Raw genomic sequence first — 21,962 nt, forward strand, 5'->3', positions numbered from 1 at the left:
CAGGCTAACTAAAAGCTACTCTGACAAGAGCATGTTGAAAACTCAGCCTGATAAAATCTAATCAGTCCCTGATGCCAGAGCACACGAAATTATAGGTGCCAGAAAGAAAACAGGGACTAACAGGCTCACAAAGGAAGAGTGCGATAGGAGCACGCCCAATCACATCAGCTACATTTATGTGCTGGAAAGAAACAGTGCATCTCCTTCAGGTCTCTGCATATTCAACTACTCTTGAGCCACCTAGACCTGGAACTATTATGAGACTAGCAAAGACACTGAAGAAGACAGACATGAAATCTATGCTGATCCTTCAAAAGGTAGCTTCTCTTTCTCATTATTCACAGAATTGTCCTCATTTTTCTTAAAGCATCAGGGTACAGTAAATTCAATTAATGAACAATGATTTGCACCTCTCACTTTACAGGGTTTTTTTTGCCAGGTTTCAAAATTCCTTCCTCAAATGATCAGAAAGGAGAAAGTTCCTGACTAAAGCTAAGCTGAAAGCAGAATGCCCGATTTTTTAGATCCATTTCTTGTTTGGGATGTGCCAATTTAAAGATTCATCCAGTCTACTAAAAAAAAAAAATACAGCACAATATTTTATGTCTGAACTGCAGATATTTTTTCAATGATGATATTAAGAGGATAATCCTAAAACAAATTAGTCTTTAATAGGTTTACAGAGAAAATATTAATATGCTAGGAATTCATGTAGGCAAATAGAACAGTGTATATTTTACGAGTAAGTACTGTAATCATCCGCTTGTTACTTGGAAATAAAAACAAACAACATTTGCATAATAAAACTGTTTACACATCTAATGAAAGTGTGTCATTATTTCCTCCTGGCGTTTATACAACAGTCAGCATACATGGTAGGTCCAATACATTGAGTTTTACACCCATTATTGCTTAAACATTTTTGACACTTTAAGTAATTCATATTAGCATGTGGACTCTAAAAGAATCCTTGTGCGCAGTTAATAGTATTTTAGAGAGGTCAAAATTATTAAGACCTACCAGAAAGAAATAATGCAGAACTGATTATACTATAGATTCTGAAAACATGAGACACTAGCCTCACAGTTCTACAAATCATTTTACTGGAAGCTAAAGGATTAGACTGACGTATATTTCCCAAGCTACATCTGTCATAACAAGTCTAAAAAAGCAACCAGCCCACTGAGCAAGAACTGGCACTTTGGGAAATGGCTTAAATAGCACTGAGCTCTCAACTAGCACTTTTATGTTTATTACGTATTTGAATAGACTCAAATCAAGAGTGTATTTCTTCTTTGCATTTGATTTAAAGATAAAAATTTAAAAATAGCATATTAAGAATTCCACAGTGTAACAGAAATTTCTGGATATTAGTGCTACCGACAGTAAAATGATGGGAGTGCAGAGCTAGCAGTATTCTCCCAACCCTGAGTCACAAAGACAATGGGAGGAAGGGAGCCCACAGGGGCACTGTCTCTGCAAGAGTCTCATTCTTCCATCGCAGAATCGGGCTTTTACATTCTTTTACATTGCAATCAGAATTGCAATTTCAGCTGCATTTTCTTTTGTAGAACATTTCACTGTCAGCCTGCCTAATGCTCCTTATGCAAACACATCTACTCACTCAAGACATTACTTTACCTGTGCCTAAAATACAATTTAGGATTATTATTGGTTCCACCAATAATAATCTAACATTAGAATGGACCATGTATTTTGTAATACGTTACACTGCAGTTTTTTCAGTCTGTCTTTAAAAACAAAGCAAACAAACCCATACAATTGGGACCTCAAAATTCTCCAGTGAAGGAACTCAAACTACAGATTTGACAGATAAAGAACAGAGTGTATACCCTTTAGAGATAGTCCATAGAACACAGAAACCCAATATTGTAACACATCCTGCTTCACTGCATGGAACCTGCATAAAAGCTGGCAAATCAACTGGAAAAAGGGAAAGGGAGAAGCTCTGCTCATCCTACAGAATGGCTGCTGGATTCCTCTACAGGTTTCCTACAATTACTGTTATACCTATGAATCACAGAATGGTTTGGGTTGAAAGGAACCTTAAAGATCATCTAGCTCCAATCCCCCTGCCATGGGCAGGGATGCCTTCCACTGGACCAGGTTGCTCAAAGCTCATCCAGCCTGGCCTTGAATGCTTCAAAGGATGGGGCATCCACAGCTTCTCTGGGCAACTCTGAAGTTGCAGGGACTTGAAGCAGATATGTCTATTAGTGGACAATAAATTGATTACTGTTGAAGTGAATAGCACAATAATTTGACTTCTTACTAGCTCCTACATGACCTAGGAGATACTGTAGAACAACACAGTTCAGTTGGAAGGTATCTACAATGATCATCTAGTCAAACTGCCTGACCACTTCAGGGCTAACAAAATATTTGGTTAATAGTTTGTAAATACTTGACCAAAGACTGTAGATAAACAAACCCAGAAAGTCCCAAGTGCAGAATACAAAACCTCTTCCTTCAGTCACAGTTTCCCTTTCCCACACCAGAGCACCTGCAAGTAAAGCATTACAATACAGCAGGCAGTCTCTGCTTTTGCCCTGGGTCTCCATTTCCCAGATCAGACTCCCAAGGACCTGAGGCCAACTGCGTCTGTCCTTGGATGGCATGGGGGCAGGTGGCATGGGGAAGCAGCTAGACACAGGAATGGAAGCACGGGAGCAACGCTGCACTAGTGCTGCAGACATGTATTACCAAGAAGTAGCATTTTAAAGATTAATCTGAAAGTTTCCAGGATTAACATGGTACTCACAGGTACATCGCTGTCAAATGACCAAGCTCATTATTTATGTTTCAGGACGTGCATGTTGCTGCCCTGTGACCAGACACTCAGCTCTACCTCATGGCTTGACACTTGGGTCTGTTACTTCAGCTCTGATGTGGCACAGGAGTTTTGGATGAGCAGCCATGTGACAGCCTCACAGCAGCAAAAGACCCATTGCTGATGAGATGCTCATCAAGACAGATCCAGCTACCATGGCATGTGGAAAGAGGAAAGTCACTGGAAAGACTCATTTATTCTCTAATTTTAGATTTTAGACCAACTTCATTAAAACTCAGTGCAATGGAGCCATTGATTGAGTCACATTAAGACAACCTGGGTTACCTTGAAGCACTCTATGGCTCCAATTCAACAAGCTCCGTCTCAAAAAACCCCAAAACCAACAAACCCAAAACCCAACCAAACTAAAAAACAGATACCCTGAACACCAAGGTAAACACTGTCGCACTATCTCCAAACTCCAGAAACAGCATTAACCCCACACAACAAACTAACAGAAAGAAAGAAAAAAATTTTTTTCAAAGCTCTCACAAATCTTAGTATTTAATAAACTATATTCCATGACTATAATGATTTAGGGGATTAAAAAAAAAAAAAAGTACAATTTCATTCATAGAAATCCATTTCCTTCATTGGTCTACATTTGTATCTTCACAAGCAGGAATATGGATTTGTTACACATTCATTTTTGTATTTCATTTACAAACAAAAACCCCAAAAATTACACAGAAAAATTTATGCTCAAGCTGTCAGATGAAAAACAAATGAAATTGGAAGAAATCTAATTCATCTCCGAAATCTTGGGAAGTTCATCTACTGCTAAAAGCATGTAAGTTGCTTTGGTGAAGTATTACCTTCACCACTTCTCTCAATGAAAAGAACAAGCAACAGCAATGTCCATATCCTGCACAACTGAACAAGAGCCATCTCGTGCAAACGCTAAGTCCAGGAGGATTGCCAAAGGAGAATCGGAACAGAATTCTGTCTGAAGCCTGGAAAATGTTGCATTTAATAATGTTAATAATTGAACTTAATGCTGTTGAAGGCATGGCGGTCTAGGGGCTGAATTCTCCATTACAATAATTTTGTTAAAAAAAAATGCAAGACAGGCACCTGCAATGTGGTTTTCCATGCCCTGACCTCCCAACGTATGCCATTTGCACACAAGATTGGTGACTGGGAGAGGAAGCACAAATACCGTTACATTCTATTACTAGGTTTTTAGCAAGGCTGATTACAAGACTGCCAACCCAAAACGTCATGTGTTTTCTCCAACATAATAATCTAGCATGCAGGAAATGAATGGAAACTACCTATCCATTTTGCTGACACATATTAGGAAAAAGAAATGTAAATCATGAATATCTGACATAATCTTCATAATTTCCTGAGCCAAACAAAAGAAATAATTTAAAATCAAAACAAATATCACATGCAAACAACAGAAAAGCATCACAACCAAAAAAACCTCCTTTGAAATCTCAATGTCATTTGGGGGTTAAAAAGAGCAAACAAACAGGTAATAAAATGGTCAACTAATTGATGTACAAATAAAAAGGAAAATGAAACCAAAAGGCTACATAACATGTTTTGCCAAATGATGTAGTTCAATCCCTAGAAAAAAAAAAGAACAAAGTTTCAAATACTAAGGCTGAGCCTGACCATGAGGGTTTTATGTTGGATACCATCTGAGACCTCATGGCGCTACAACGCAGAAGGGAATCGTGTCTGGGATTACCATAATATCACCCCGATGAAGCTTTCCCTTCTCATACTTATTTTCCTGAAAATTAATTAATCAGTGAAACTAATAATTACCATTTTAAGACACCTCTTATTGTAATTTTGTTATTATTATTCTAATGATTACAGCTGATTAAAATAAAGTCTTTATAAGGAGTTTCTGTATGTGTAAGTGTGCATGCACCTGGAGAGTCTATATATAATCCATACCCCATGGTTAAGTATTTCCATTTCATTCCCCCCCTGTCTTTGCCCCACAGTATGGTCAGGGATTATCAAATGATGCTAATGCCCTTGTTATCTGACAACACAAACAGTACATTCAACAACTTGAAGGGAAGACATCTCATTGCTTTTCCCTCTTAGCCGTTTTCCCCAAAAGTCAAAGAAAATCAATGAAATAAAATTCATTTTAGATACACCTATTTAAACTTGATTGACAGAAGATCATGTTCAATTAGAGACACAGGTTTAGTTTGCACACACATCAGTAACTGTGACATATGGAGACAACTAAATCAGGCACAACTGCTCCCTGTTCCTTGCACATATCAGTTTTACTTTCAAAAACCTAAACGGACAGAGAGGTTTTCTAATTAGTAGTGGGCAAAATATTAGTAGAGTGGTTGCTAACAAGTGGCTTTTCCTCAGGTAGCCCGTCTACCTGCAACTGAGACACGTTTCGAGAAATAGAAGATTGCATTTACCAAACGGAGTCGAACGGGGCTGGCAACACGGGCACTAGCAGTTACATAAACCGGTGCTAAAAATACACTTCAGAGGCGCGGGGCGGGCAGCGGCTGGGGTACGGGCCGGGGCCGGGCCCGGCAGCGCTGCTCGCCGAGGCCCGCGGGGCCAGGCTGCAGCCCCGCGGCGCCGGGAGCGCGGAGGGTCCCCGCCGCCGTGCCCACCCCAGAGCCACCCCACCGGCGGCGCCGCTCCGGCCAGGGCCCGCGGCCCGGCCCAGCCCAACAAGTTGCCCGAGTTGGGGCGCGGGCGGCCCCTGCTTACCACCAGCACCGGCACGCCTGCGGTCAGCGAGTAGAGGAGCACCGGGGGCACGGCGCTGCGGTCCTCCGGGCCCGGGTAGGGCTTTCGGTATGCGCCCTCGTAGCAGAAGAAGCCTTGCACGTTGACCGTGAAGGTGTCCGTGTACTCGAAATAGTAAGCCAGCATCACGGTCCCTGCCATGATCACCATCTGGAAGTAAAGCATGCTGGTGAGCGGAGAGGGCACTCGCACGTACGTGGGCTCCGGCGGCCGCGGCAGCCCCCCTCCCCGGCGGCGCGCTCCGCCCGCTCCCCGGCGGCATCCACCGCGGACGGAGGCGGCTCGGCGGCGGGCAGCAGCGCGGGCAGCCCGCGGGGCGGGGAGCGCGGGCAGGGCAGGGCAGGCGGGGGCCCGGCCCGCCGCTCACACCGGCTCCAGCGCGGCCGCCGGCTCGTGTAGCGGGCGGGCGGGCGGGCGGAGCGCGGCGGCGAGAGGGGGCGGCTTCGCCCCGCCCCGCCCGGGGAGCAGTAGCCGCGCCGGACCCCGGCCCGGGCGGGGAGGAGGGAGGGGATGGCGGGCGGAGGCTCCGCACCGGCGGTGAAGGCCAATCTGACAGCTCCCCGGCCCCGGGACGGCTCCCACGGCACGGCCCCGCGGCCGCGATTAGTAAGTAAACCCTCCCCGGTTTCCCCCCGCCTCCGGCGGGGCGGGGGTGCCGCGGGTCCCCCTCGCCACACCGACACACGCACCTGTGTGCGGGCGTGCACGGGCGGGGGAGCTCCCGGCGCTGCCCCCCACCGCCCCGTCCCGCCCCGCCCCTCCCGGAGCCGCTGGGAAGCGCCGGGCGCTCGGCACCGCGCAGCCCCGCAGCCCCGGCCCCGCAGGCAGCCGCAGCCCGGCCGGGCCCGGCGGGCAAAAGGATCGGCCGGGGTGGAAGGGCCTCAGCATGGAAATCCTCTTGTACGTGGCTAGCTATTAAAGCAATTTCTGGCCAAAGCTTTCGTTTAACAGCTATAAAGAAAATGGGTAGCTGCAGACGAAGCTGTCTTCACCCAAGTAACATCCCAGAGTAAGAGGACAGTGTGTTCCAGTGCTGGGAGAAATCTTATACATATGGACACAGAAGAGTTCCACTGAAAAATACACGTATAGCACATATGATTAAGAATAGACCACTGCATCCAGCACTTGTAGGGATTCACACATGTGCCGGCTCTAGTCTGGATTCCCAACACCAACAGATAAAAAGTTAAAGGTACACACCTACACACCCATCCCAGTATGTTATGTGGCCGGGAAACTGTCTTTAAGGGACACCATAGCCGTAAAAATTCCACTTGGCTTACTTAGTAAAGGCCATTAGAAGTAAGAAATGAGATCTGATCACCCTGATTTATCATTTTTCTAGTGTTGTACTTTGGCTTTAACTGTTCGTTTTTCTCTCCATTCTGGAGAATTTTGTTCATATTCAGTGATGTTAGTCTCCATGCATTTATTTCAGTCAGCCCTTGAAGAACACACTCCTCATGCCTGTCTATTTTTATGCGTTCTTAACATACTTGCCAGAAGACTTTACATCATGTCATCGGCGTTGCGCTCACCAGACTTCGCTGGATAGCTCCCTACCTCCGTGAAAAATACGTAGTGAGACATGAGACATCTTGTGGTGAATTCTGCCTAGCACAGAGTTTATTTTCTCCATTTCCTTAGCACAGCCCAATATCCATTACCATACACACATAAAAATCTTAGTTTCATCCTGGAAGTTGCGTACAAATACCCCCATTGTTAGGATATGAGGCCTGATCCAAAGACCAAAGGCAACAGCAGGACTGCAATGAGCATGAAGCTCAGCTCTTCAGTTGTATTTGAGTAGGTGCTTCAGGGAAACACTGGTGGCATATTTCTTTCAAAAACTGGCATTGGGGAAAGTCAACCTTTTTCCAGTAACCATCTACTAAAATACTTCTGCATTTTGCTATTGCAAGCCAACTTCTTTTTGTGGCTATACCAATGGACCTATTGCATATAGGAATTAGAGGACATAAAAAGTCCTGGGTTTAAAAAGCTTTTTTGAAGCTACTATCAAAAACCATGAAGGATTTCGGATCATAGATTTTGGAAAGAATCTCCTATAGGTCATATAGTCCAACTACCTGCTCAACACAGGTCCCATTAGACCAGGTTGCTCAGTCCAGTCAATTGTCAAGTATCTCGAAGGATGGAGATTCCACAGCCACCCTAGACAACCTGTGCCAGTGTCCAACCCCTGACATGTAAAACATTTTTTCCTTATATTAAGCTAGCATTTTCTGTGTGCCATCCTGAACCTGCTGCCTTTCCTCCTGTCACTGCGAACCTGTAGGGAAGAATCTGACTCTCCCTTCTCTACACCCCACCGTGAGGTAGATGTAAACAATAGTAAGAAATGTTCTTGGCCTTCTCTCATTAAGGCTAAACAAAATTAATACCATTGCTGGTGGTATGGGAATACATCTGTATCCTGAGTGCTTGGTCTTTTCTGCTGATACACAAATGCTAACAAGTGTCTGGCTGCCATTAAATGAAGCACAAGTATAGAAGGTCTTATTAAGGAGCATTACAGTGAAAAGTAATACAGTGTCTGTATGCTTTTCTCTTACTCTGCAACAGTGACATTATTTAGGCTGTAATAGGTAGCTTCCGATCATTTAAAAACATGGTGTGCAACGGGCTGGAATAAATCTATTAGATAAAACAGTCACTTGTATTATCTGGCTCAATCTAGTGCCTGTGTTTCAAATACTACAGGTGGGTGGACCAGCCGTTTAATAGTTACAAACCAGAGAATACAGAATTTAAGTAAAGGAAGAGTCTTAAAGGCAGCTTCATTGGTAGTCAGCTCAGAGTGATCTGAGGCAACTCAGGTGACCGATGAAAAAAAAACAAAGATATGAAAATGTCAGGTTCTGGTTTATTTAAAAAAAAAAAAAAGGTAGGCAAATTGACTGATTGTCAACTTGATGCTTCACTAAGGAATTAAGGGAATTAAGTATTCCATTTCTTCAACCTTCAGTTTTTAGAGTGAAGATCATTAGGTGAGAAAGCAGTCAGGTCACCTTATTGAATAGCAAGAGGCTCAACTACAGAGTAGATGACCAGATGCCAAAAAACATTAAAGCAGAAAGTATACTAAAATGTCAATTATTTTTTTCTTTTAAAGCTCTGTATGATGGCTTGTGAAAATAATGATAAACTTTGTCTTAATTTTTATACAGGTAAGGCCTGCTCTGGTACTGTCATCCTTCCTCAGTCCATTCTTCCTCTTCTGCCATTTTGAAGATATTTTTTTTTTCCCTTAGAACAAGCCTGAAATGCTTGATTTCTTGCAGTTGATAAAGTTAAGTTAAAATCTGAATTAGCTTCTGTCTGACTTGCTACCAGGTAAAAAACATGGGTGTGCTTGACAGTTGCTACTGTTCTCTTCATAGAAATCGACTGTTGGATGGTGTAGACTACTATTTGGTAGAAGTGTAGAAATGCATAGGTAAGGCAGGTCCAAGCTGCACAAGATGCTTAGAACATTACAAATGCAAAAAGACAATAATTGCTTTATTTTAATCTCATAAACAAATTCCCATTGTTGCAGACATACTTTATAAGCATGGCCTGCACACCAGTGGCATGCCTTCATGAATATGCAGTTAGCTGATGAAGTAAAACCAGAGCTATACTTTTTATTATAATGAACATTATGTTTATTGGCTGCACAGTTGAATATGCAAACATGTATTAAATCAAACAAATGGAAGCACAGAACACAATCCCCAGTGACTAATGCAGCCAGCTAAATATATTCTGCAGTCACAGTATTCCCTGCTCATTTATAGCAGTGACATGCAATGGCAGCAGAATGGCAGAGAAAAACCCAGAACCAACAACTTTTGTTTGAGAAGGCTATTGGTAAAATTGTCAGTTGAAATTCAGATGACAGACAGACTGGTTTTGAAACTAACTTTCTCGGGAATAATGCCACTGATCTCAGAGCAGGAGTTCCCCTGATAGTCCTTATAGATTTATCTTGTTCTTTATGTTTGTTACCTAATTTTAAGTGAAATATCAGCTCAAGAGAAAAAATGTAGGGCAGGCAGACAAAAAGAAACCTTAGCTGCACTGTTTTGCAATACTTTGAAATCATGACCTTCATTACAAGGAGATATTTCTAGTTCCAAACCAAATTCACTAACCTTTCATGTGCTTACATCACCACTTTTTATAGTATTTTCTAGTTATAAAATATGGCTGTGGCAAAAGGCAGTAAAGAAAGCAAGCCAAGCCAACAAAGCCTTCTCAATGGGAAGAAAACATGAATTGGTATAAAATCATCCCACTGTTTTTACCTTTCTCTTTACCTCTTTTGTGCTTTATCAGAGTGACAGCAGCTGGCAACTCCATGGCTGTTTCCCTGCTACATCTCTGCACTGCTACACTACACCAGCCCTTTCTGAAGGGCTGTGTTGATGACAGCAGCAGGGAAGAAACAGAACAAACTGAATTTTTAGAGACCTCCTGGCTTTATCCAGGAAGAAAATTAGGAAAATCCCTCTAATTTGGCTAAGAGCAGGAGAGAGAATTACTTGCATACAAACTTTAGAAGAACATTGTATAATACTTAGTTATTTGATGCAAGCTTTATTCTGCCAATATACAATGGCCTCTTCCTGTGTATTTAATAACCGATATTGTTAAGAGATAACTAAAAGGACATTTTAATTGTTTAATTAAATTGTTTCATGATATGCAGTGATTTCAGTCCTAAAGCCTGGGGCATTTACAGCTAAAATTCATGCTTGTAGAACCATCCTAATGCAACAGAAAAATAGTTTTCTAGCAGCTGGAGTAGAACCAGCACAGAATCAGAAATGGAGGCTTGCCCAGAACACTCGCAGTGTGATTCAAACAAGTTAGGCACCAAATCTAAGTTTTTCGTATGGTCTTAGTATGTCTTTCATAGAGAGACAACTCCGGTAGGTGACTAAGCTCCACTACATTAGGGCAGGATGAATCATCCTCTGAAAATGTCATTCATTCCATCCTAAGAAATACCAGCCTCTGATGATAGCACTTGCAACAATAATGAAACAAGCCTTGATGACTAGCTTAAGATTTAGCACCCTTATTTTGAAGGGCTCTAGTGAGATGTGATCAATTTACTCTTTCAGTTGCACATAGCTAAACTGGCATCAAAATAGGAATTAACTTCTCAAGAGTCACACAGTGAGAAAAAAGTCACATTAGTAGCAGCAGTAGCAGCATAAGCATTAATACTGCATTTGTATTCCAGTATTATGTAGAGCTGGACCCTATCTCCATAGAAGACAACATTTTGCCCCAGAAAGCTTGGACATCTCATACATACAATGCAGTGCAAGTATATGAGAGAGAGAGCAGATGGAGATGAAACAATGAGGAGGAGGACAAGGCAACAATAAAATGATTGAGCTTGATATAATGAGTAACAATCATAGCTTATTAGTTGACTAGTCAGTGTTTACATCAATAAGATAATCAATCTTAAAACTGCTTGCTACCTTCAAATTAAGGAGTACTATTGCATGCAAGTTCTTTATAGATTAGAACAGAAATTTGGGATGCCAGAGGGACACCATGTACCTAAGGGCTGTACATTAGCATATATTAGCCTGTATTAGCATATCTACCACTACACAGTCAAAATAAAAATACAGAACACAGTTTTGTCGATGTGAAATTAAATGAAACACTTATATTTGAAAGCTCAAATAATAATTGTTTAATCTTACCCAAGATAAACTTAGGGAAAAGCCTACCTCCTAGAAAATTATCTTCATTGGTAGAAATGTTTTCTGTAACTGCAATGTTGTAAAAACTTGACTGTAAACTTGGTAATCTTTGGCATAATCGGTTCAATAAAAATCATAAGCTCAGGCTCTTGGAATAAGACTTCCTTATCTCATTCACCCGTAATATCATCATTCTTACAATTTCTTTTGATGAAAGAAAACTCCTTTCTGAGTGAATCAGTGATACCTTGGAAGACTGATGCAGCAGATTACTGAACAGTAGCTGACATAAGCAGAGCCTATTCATGGTGCAGTAGTCAAGTGGGAAAAAAAAAGTCACACAGACCTGTCCTGTGCAGCACACTGTATGTATCTGTACAGCCAGTTTTGTACATAATACAAAATTAGTTCAGATGTTTGTACAATGCCTGAAGGTTTTACAGACCAATCCTAAAATTCCCTTTACATATTACTGAATTAATTTCACATATTTGTATATGGCAATTTGCTGCATTGCAATTTGCCTTCTCTTTTGTACATTTTTTATTATAAAGTGAGACTAATTAATACAATTTATCGGCTAAATACTCTGTACAGCCATTAAGGGGCTGTGCTTCAAGTAAATGTTTGCCCATTCCTCAAGGTTCTGTGTCATCAGTATAAAACTTTAATTACAATCTGAAAACACAGAAGTATGAAGGAAGGAAATGGTCAGCCCATCCAGCCACATTTCTGTGGTTACTTACGCTCTCACCCACAGCTTAGCTGCCTGTAGGAACTGGACTCTAGCAGTCCCTAGTGCCTTTAAACATACTGTAAGCACATTGCTTGAAGATCTGTAAGCAACAGCTGAAGTTACCAGAGAGATGGAGGTAAACTTCTGTTTTAACTGAAGGAGACCTTGTTCATTTGCAGGAAAATTTGTGTGAAAAATCATGCTCAGTCTGCTTGCAGGGTTGATGTTTTATAGCCTGGTCTCTACCTGGATGAATCCACTCTCTCATTTTTAAATTCCACATTTAAACTAAAGTATGACTAATTTTTAGCTCTGCACATTTGCCATCATTATCTTTTGCTAATTCCATGACTGGGGAACAAAATATTCTGAAATACAGAGGAGGGGAAAGGTAAAACCATCCAAAAGTGTGTAAAAGAAATTAGACTGTACTCTGCATAGAACTGTGAGGGCTGCCTTCTGAGACTGAGGATTCCTCAATTTAGGGGCAGATGCACAGTAAAACTTGCAGTTATCTCTTTCCATAACCAAGCCTGGTCCTTAACAATTGTATCATGAACAAGTAGGGTATACAAGATTCCAAAGATAATTTCAGGCACAAGTCTGCACGTGATTTTAAATTAACACACTAACTTTATCTCGAAAGGCAAAGAAAAATACTCTAATATCATAAATTATGCACCATAATCACTACATACTTCCAGCTCTAGTTATCATTTAATGTACGCAGCTCATCCTGGCAGGAGTCCAGTACATCCTCTGTAACAGTTTCTGCTGGAGCCAGTGGTTCAATGGAGAAAAAGGAAAAAACAAGCCCACAGAATTTAGCAAATAGAATTAGACACTCTTCATTGCTAGCAGGTAATTGTTCAACAAAGCTAGAAAAGGAGCTGATTATTTTCTTAGATTACTTTGAAAATTTAAAATATTAAAAATATTTGAAGTCTAGTTCATAATACTCATCATCTCCTAGCTCTTCTGTACCCTGGTGTAGCCCTCAGCATTAACAATCCACAGACCTGCAGGAAACATGGGTACTGCACACTTCCATTCAACACCAAGACATGCATGTTACATTCATGTTTTCACACACATCCTTTCTCTGAAAAATGTGCTTTCTTTTATAGCTTGTTTATGAGGATTCAGTGAAGACAGAAAACTCAAGAAAGAGCAAAACTTAAAGTCTAGTGACAAAAAGTAGTCAGCTAGAAAGACACAAAGCATTCGTAGAGTCCTATGATACTGCCATGAATGACACCATCACCAAGCCAGTGAGGACAGACCTCACAGGAATTTCTTATACTGATTTGTTTCACAAAGTCACATTTTTCATGTCTGCTGCAGGACAGATGCCTCTGCACTTTGAGAAGCCCCCCCTTCTGCAGAACACTGCCTCTGCACTATCCCTTCTGGTTACAGGGCTAAGCCCACAGCAGGACTAAAAAGACAACCTTTGTTGAAGGTATTAGGCCTGCTCATACTGAAGTTAGTAACTGTGTTTCTCCAAATGACTGGATTCCTACAAAACAATCATTGCAGGAATCATCCATTTCCATTCATCACTATTCAGATACGTTGATAGGTGGAAAGTATCTCTGTCCTTGGAGATACTCAAAACTTCACTGAAAAGGCTGAGAGGACCCTGACCTGAAGTTGAAGTCAGCCCTGCTCTCAACACATTTGTGGATTACAGGACTGCTAGGAGTCCCCTCAAACCTACATTTTTCTATAACTCTGTGAATTACTTCTAATTTACTTCAACCCATATATTTGCAGTCTTTAGTCTTAATGATTACAGTCTATTCTAATGGTGATTCACTGCAATTATTGTAATTCACTTGATTGTAATTCATATCTAAAAATAAAATCATATTTTCTCTAAATTGGTGAATTGGTATGAAGTGAAACTGTCCATCTACTTAAAGATATCTCTTAATTTTCCCTTTTCTAAAGGGACAGTCCTACACACACACACACATATGTATGTGTATGTATATCCTCCAGTAAGGTGCTACATAAAACATGTTAGAGGATTGGTCCTTAAAAAAATAACCTATGGGGCTACTCCTTTGACTTAGTCATCATTTCTCATCATAATTACTTTCCAGGCAAAAAGCATACTGTCAAGCATTAGCAGGAGACTCAGGAAGGCAGCAAGGAAGGAAATAGTTGAAAAGTCACTTCTGAGAGACATAGCAACAGCATTTTCTGCTTTGAGAAGTGAATCCTGAACTGCAAGGAGCAGCTGGAAAGGTAAAGAGCCAGAGTAAAAATAAAATAATAAGTAAACCAGCTTTTAAAGATCCTTTGTGTTAACTTGCTATTGTTGGTACCATCAATTACTAATAACGAAAGCTTTAAATCTCTTTACTAAATAGAACTTACTTGAGATTGCTTCTCATTTAAAAATACTCTGTATTTAATAAATTTTTAGGCTAAAAGGTAAGAAATTTATTAGCTTAGATTATGAATATCACTGATATAATAAGGGACACTGTCAAATTATTATGTAATAAAATAGATGCTTGTTTGGTTAATATGCAACTCTACTTTGATCATTCCTTTTGGAAATCCTTACTCATTCAATGCCTTATTCATCCAGCTAGCCAGCTTAACTCCAGACAACCAACTGTACCAAAAGAAAGAAGCGGCAAGTGAACATGTGGGAAAAAATGATAAAAGAAGGAAAAGTAGGGAGAGAGATTTGTGCGAGGGTGCTTTTACAAAGTTGGCAAGAACATCAGAAGCTAAAACTACAGGTTTCTTGTGGGAAAATGCAGTAAGTGGGGGATTCTGTAGGCTCCTGTCAGAGCAAAAGGATTAAAAGGTAGCAGCTCCACAGCTCAGGCAGGCAGCTAGTACGCTGGCATGACAGCAGGACAATAGGAAGAGCCTGATTATGCACAGGCAGCCTGGCTCTATGTGGGCCTGGCAGGTGGTAGAGGGTTAAGGCGGCCATACCACTGGAACAGAATCAAGGAATATAAAATATCCTAAGGATTCATTTCAGGAGAGGATTAATTGATACCTGCTAGAACTGAGATCAGTATGTCTTTTCTCTTATGACTACCTAGTGACTTTACTCCTATGGCCTTAAAGCATTGTGCAGTTTTTATACTTTTCATAGTGCCAGAAACTGTTGTTCTTCGGAACATATAAGGCTCGTTTACTTTGAACTGACTGCTGTGTGGTAAAGCTGTAAATATGAAGTACAACTGCCTCAGGAATAGGAAGACATTATAATATTATTAGTGTTTGCTCTTTCCTCCCCATAAGAATTCTGTTGATTTAGAGAAATTAAAATCAGTAGGAGATCTGAGTACAGAACATAAGGGCTGCAGAATCAGATTCTCACTAAGCCAGCACAAAAATTAACCTTTGGGAAATGGAGTGGGCAGTTGCTAAAAAGATACAACCATCCTAACACACATAATTTTTATGGCATTAACCTTTTCTTCATAGAGCAATGCCAATATCCAGCATGCTGAATACTGCTTCCACAGTAACTAGGACAGTATCCAAATTGGATTTAAGCAAATTATTTAGCTTATTAGGCATCCTAATGTCCAGTGTTTAATTCCATTAGAAATATTTAAAATTTCGGTTAGGGGGAAAAAAAAGTCATCCCACAGAAATGGGAAGAATATCAGATTTATCCCAGCTGACTTTGGCATTAGATACACAGCCAAAGATAACAATAAATTTAGGAAAACCATGTATGGTGTATTATGTATGACTCTAAAAAACTACTATCATCCACACAGGTTTTAATCATGCATTCTCTACTTAATATCTCAACTGTCTTACAATAACGTTGTAACTAGCTCCAGAAACAAGGGTAATGAAAATGGGGATGCAGAGCAGCTTTTGTTGTGTAATCTTCCCCATGTCTTATAATCTTCCCCAAAGATAGAAAAAAATCTTGGAAGGAGAGATTTTCATTGCTGTTGATACACAGCAACTGTATCTTACTAGTTTCAAGTAATGAATAGATACTTCTACATAATCTTTTAATATCAGTTTTCAAGAAAAACATCACCAGTGGGGGTGTTTTAAAGAAATACAGAATAACAAGACTTATAAACCCATCAGATAGTTTTGCTATACAAGTTCTTAGAAAATACTTCCACTGTCTAAAAATATCCCTAAGCATACTAAAAATATCCCAGAGAGAAAGGAAAGTTTAACTCCTTGTTCATATCCAATAGGTACAGAACTTACAATGCCCTTCCTTCTAGGATAGCCAGCAGGAGGGGCAAACCACAACACATTGACTGGATGCCAGGTATGTTTTTTCTCCCTGCATTTCTCGTGAGCAGGGCTGGAAAAGTCATTGCATCAGGGAGAAGAGCAAAAATTCTGGAAACCTCTTCACCTTCAAGACAATTACAGAAAAAAAAATCTTTAATGAATTAGTTTCCCTCAGACTAAAGCTTCCTTGGATACTGCTGTCCTTGGCATCTTCTCTTCCTGCCTTCTTGTGCTTTGATCTATTTCTTAAAATGGGCATTATGAAAAGCAGGAGAAACAGTACCTGCTTCATGTTACTGGCTACTACAATCACATTCAGTACCAGCAGGTGAAGATGAACAAAGAGGAGAAGGTGGCTCATTTCTGCAATGCCTGGGGTGAATGACACAACCCTTACTTACTTGCATCTGATTCTCTATTATGCAAGTCCTTAAACAATTATCTGCTACAGTGAAATTGCTTACTAGGGTGTTACTGGTTTATGAAAGCTACACTCAGAAATTGCTTGGGAAGATTACATTACAAATAAAGAACATTTATTGAATTACTATGCTTTATCCATTTCAAAGAAGAAGCAGCTTGCCAATGCTTCCCTTGTCAGTGGAAGACATTAAAAAGTTTCATTAGCACAATTAGGGCTTTTCATCAACGTCAGTTCTTTCTCCCCTAGTTGCATTGCTCTCAGTGAATGATTAGTGTTGAAATCCTCTTCTCTCTGAATGCTTATCATCCTGTTATATATGGTTGGAAGTTTAATTTTTCAGGGCATTGTCAAATAAAGTGTGTTGCTATTCTTGAAAGTAAAATACTACACAGATAGCCAGAGCCCCCTGGGGACTGTATCTAACAGTGGACTATTCCTGTCTAGCAATGATGGAACAGATATCTATTGTGGCACATATATTTTTCATTTTAAAGAGTTACTAAAATGAATTACAGAAATTGGCAACTGAAAAGAACTGTGAATTACTTTCATGTAAGGTAATTTCTGTCCAAAAGCTATTTAAATGAACAGTGTAGTAAATATAGGCTAATCAATACGTGGCAATAACATTCACAAGGGTCAGATTCTAAGCAGGTAAACTTATTTTCACAAAGGAAGGGAAGACTCTATTGGAATGGGAGACTCACACACAGTTTCTAGAGATGTATTTCCCTCCACACTCTTTGTCAAATCATTGATACATCAAATTCAGCAAGATTTTAAAAGGACCAATATTTTTTTTTCTGTTTTTAGAATGGGGTTAAAGGACAGTCAGTCATGACAATTACTCTTTAAGATGATCTCTATAACATCTGGACAAATATAATGACAAATACTGTCCAAGCAATTCACTTCCTAGTTCAAAGCTTGTGATTTTCCCTAAAGCAACTTCTTTGTGCCAGCTGTTATGATTGTATCTGAAGCCATAAACTAGGAGCAGTTAATGGGATGCAAGATTAGGGAAAAAAAAATCATGTCCCCAGTTCAGATGCCTCAAGAAATATGCAGGATAGACAAAAATATTTTCCCCTAAGTCAAAATTATTCAAAGGGCTACTTGTAATTGAAGGAACAGCTTTCTACCAAGCAGCGAGCCAAGGACAGCCAAAGTTGCTGAAAGCTATGAAGTGGGGTTTTCAGTTACAATTTATTTATTTACTTTTTAATTGTTTTAAAACAGTTTTCATTTTCTTACCACATAATTTAAAAGTTTAATATATTTTAATTTTTTTTTTTTTTGTTTTTATTATTATGATAGAACTGCCTTTCATAATCTTGATACTTTTTGTAATTCCTTTCAGGACCTTCATTTTGCATTCAAGTGGCTATGCAGAGCCTGAAGAGCTAAATCATGGAGAAGACATCAAAATACATAACAGTATTATTAGAAACAAATCTGCATGACATTTTAATATTGTATTTCCCTGTTCATGTACTGTTTCATGTCACATTGAAAAGAAGAGTTATCAGGCATCTTACTCCATACCTAAAGGGGATTACAAGTCTTGGAATGGGAATAAATATACAAGTAAATGAAGAGCAACAAATATACTTGTTAGAAATAGAAACAACATTCTATTCATCTAAGTGCAGACTCCAGGATACATATCTAGTGTTTCACTTCAGTGCAATATCTTTAAGGTCCGTTGAAAAACAAAAATACTAGATTTAAAGAAAAAATATATTTTGAGAGTTATAAATTACAATAGTGATTGATAAGTTGAGATTTTGAAGACTGCCTATTTTGATGGGAGATGTGAAATGCTTTTTATTTACTTCCTTGTTGGCTTTCTGGTGTCAGCACAAATTTACAAAACTGCAGTTCAGCCATTCATATGCAACTAGTTTCTGCTTCGTATGCTAAATATCTTACTGGCCAGGTTTTAAGACTGTCAACAAGATACTTGAAAAAGAGGAAAAAAACTGGTAGCCTGAGAAAATTACACAAGAGAAAGATTATAAATAATGTCCTTCGTTGGCAGAAAAGAAATCCTTGGAACCCAAAGAGTAAAGGAGAAACTAAGATTGACCTCCTGTTGAATCAGCTGTAAATTGGCTGAGCCATCTTGATTCTCAGCCATGAGAAAGCTCAAAATTCAATGGAGAATAAATTGCATAAAGAGCTCTGCAGAGTGCATATCCAAGGCAGAGATAAATGTCAACTAGGATCTCCTGAGAAGCATGAAAAAAACCACTGCTGTATTGCTACAAAAAGTATCCCCAACAAAAGCTAAATTAGGACGAAGCCTATCAGTGTAGTTAAGCACGGTTGAGAGCTCTAGTCTAAGAAGTCAGAATTCCCTTGCCCATTAAGGTAAATTTTTCACAAAACTTTGATAGGTAGTTGATGAATGTAAGTAATTCTGAAGTACATAGAAGTCAATATTCTTACAGGTACTTATATTAATATATCTGCCCACTGCCAGAGTTAGGAATATTCTGGTTCCTGCATTCAAAAAGGGTAAGTTTAGTAATTCCTAAAAGTTAATACCAGGTGAAAGAATTATACCTTCTCTAGAAATTCCAGTGAGTATCTTTATATGAATGAGTGGGAAAAAAGAAAACCATAAAACCCACATAAAATAGATTGTTTAAATAGTACCAATTAATGCTTTTAGTAGGAGAATGCCTAAGCATAACATTGCAAAAGTGTGCAAGATTAGAAAGTTTGCACCTGGTGATACTAAGTAGTTACAAGATTAGTACAGTTATATTCAGGGTAGTTAAGACTGAGTCCAGCCAGCATTTTTGATAGCTAACTGCCATGTCTAAAATATCTCCATTAAAGAGCGATAGCTAAGCTGTTACTTGTAAGCATACATGCTAGAAAAAGATACTTCACTAAATGAGTGAAAATATCTCAGGGCTTGCAGAAATAACTCAGCTTTTGCATAAGAATGGACAAGGTAGAAAAAACTTAGGTCAAAGGAAAATTGAACAGTATTCTTGGACAATAATTGGCCTTTAGAATCTAAATTTATGGTCTGCTATGATAGCTGCATGAGTTGGTACTTCTGGAGAAACTAACTTCTGATATTGAATGGCTTTGAGAAGATTAATCTCAAAATCTGATGCTTACATTAACTTCTTTAATGGAAAACGTACTAGCAGGAAAACAATAAATAAACAAGTGCAGCAACATACTGTAAGAATTCAATGTCTGATATGGAAAAGCAAGTATTTAAAAGACTGCATAAATGATGCCTTGAACCAGCAGAAGCTCTTGGCAGCAATAGCATATAACAAATGTTTGCACAGATCAAGTTCTGCCACGTAGATTCAGTTTTTGGGCTTTCAACCTCTTACAGAATTTACATTTTTCCCTCTAGCTTAGGTAGTCAGATACAAACTCCTAGTTCCATCCACTCAGATCAACAGATAAAAAGAGATTAATCTTTTTGAATCAGACTAATGAAAGTATCTGGAACAGATGACAGAATATCCAGGTGCACCTTTTCTATCTGTGAATTGAAGAGAAGAGAGGTTTTTGGAAAGGTTAACAGTAGTATCTTACAAGCCTGCTCTGTAAAGAAAAGCTGACATTTTGAAAAGTATAGAGTTTATTATCACCAGAAGAATGAAGTCTACAAGACACCCTGGTTTTCTTACCACTGAAAGTTTCTGTACATCTTATCTGTTTAGATAATTTCTCTCCCAAGGTTAGAAACAAGTTAGGAAACAAATTCCACTAAATATTGCTAGAAAGGCCAAGAGCACAGAAGCTGGATCTACTAAATAAATTATCTCCTGATGTAACGTCATTGCTTAGTAGAGTTGAGTCTATGCTTGGGAGCAAAAGAAGTGCAGAAAACCTTCTTCTGCCTTGTTGCAAGACAGAAACTAATCTTAGAATTTCCCTAATGTAAATCATTCTCATCTCCACCTTTTCTTTTGCTCCTAACCTGCAGGCTACTCATGAAAAAGTCATATTTTTCTAAAAAAAGTGAAATAGAACCTAACACGTATGTAACTATTCCCTGCTGTAAGTTCCAGCAAGCACATTCACACCTGCCAGGGCTAAAGTATTTACTGACCTTCATGTGGCTTTAGCTGTGCTGCCGCACACTGTGCTGCCCCTGCTTACCTCCCAGCCAGGAGTGCTGGGCCAAGCCCTGGCTGAGAGCTAAGCCCCTGCTTCCCAGCTGCTGTAGAGCTCAGGAGAAAGTGCTGCCAGGAAATCAGTGCCATGGAGAGCAATGGCATCTCAGACACACCTCTCTGAGAAGCAAGCTAGGAGTTGTGTACAGTCCTCTGTCATACCCTGCATCCCACTTAAATCTTTTCAAAGTCCCTAATACGCAAGTCAATAAAGGCTGACAGATTCCCAGGAAAGCAGATTTTTTCTGTGTCCCATGCAAAAGAAACTCTTGAAATACAGGCTGGCAAAGCCACACACAGCCACTTACTACTGTGCCTCTGCAAATAAACAGTTTCTCTGACAGATAGCCCAGTCTTATAAACTTTGCAGACACATCAGGTCTCTACAGGCAATCACCACCAAATGAGAGTCACCACTACTGCCACTGGCATCTCATGGCTTCTGCTCCCTTTTATCAGTATAGAGGGCTTGGTTTTGTGGCTGTATGGCTGCAGATACTTGAACCCTTACCTGATACCTTCTTTTGCTCTCCAGCTGCAACCTAAGTGCACGTGCAATTGTTCCTTTATCACATCTTTTATGTATGTGAATGGACTAATTTCTTCTGCTAGAGAGCTGAGGAACATACAAGGAATTTTTTAAAGGAAAGCTAAGAAAGCTCACAGACCTTTTCATCACCCAAACACCTAAACCCAGGTGCTCAAATATTGCATACTTCTCTTATCCAGTTGCTTTAAAAAAAGAATTACAGCTGTTACAACATTTGGATCACTTTTTGATCCTGGAGAACAATGATAAAAAACCAAATTATTTTAGAATACAGTACTGCTGCAACCTGTCTGTTGACTTCTATCTGTGTGTGTTATCAAATGTGGGTGTAGAATTGTTATTCAGATTTTACAAATAATGAGCCAGAAGTTGAATAAGGCTAAGCAATTCCCCCCAACATTTAGGAATAGAAATCATGTCTCCTGATCCCCATCTACAGCTCTAGCTGCTCTGTACCATCTCCCTAACGACTTCCATGACATAAACTTACATAACAGT

General features: G+C 39.8%; 1 protein-coding gene across 4 annotated transcripts in view; it reads right to left on the reverse strand.

The window, feature by feature from the left end:
* PLPPR5 (phospholipid phosphatase related 5) overlaps positions 1–21,962 on the reverse strand; it is a 262,285-nt gene that overhangs the window by 41,382 nt on the left and 198,941 nt on the right. The window contains exons 1-2 of one of the 4 annotated variants that reach the window (XM_080407161.1): positions 6,295–13,997; positions 5,567–5,755 (exon numbers count right to left, since the gene is read on the reverse strand). In XM_080407161.1, the coding sequence (XP_080263287.1) occupies positions 5,567–5,755 (189 nt within the window). In that variant the 5' untranslated portion in view covers positions 6,295–13,997. The other 3 variants (XM_080407160.1, XM_080407158.1, XM_080407159.1) reach the window with 3 other exon arrangements.

The sequence above is a fragment of the Falco punctatus genome (genome assembly GCF_963210335.1).
Source record: "Falco punctatus genome assembly, chromosome: 11".
Classification (NCBI taxonomy): domain Eukaryota; kingdom Metazoa; phylum Chordata; class Aves; order Falconiformes; family Falconidae; genus Falco; species Falco punctatus.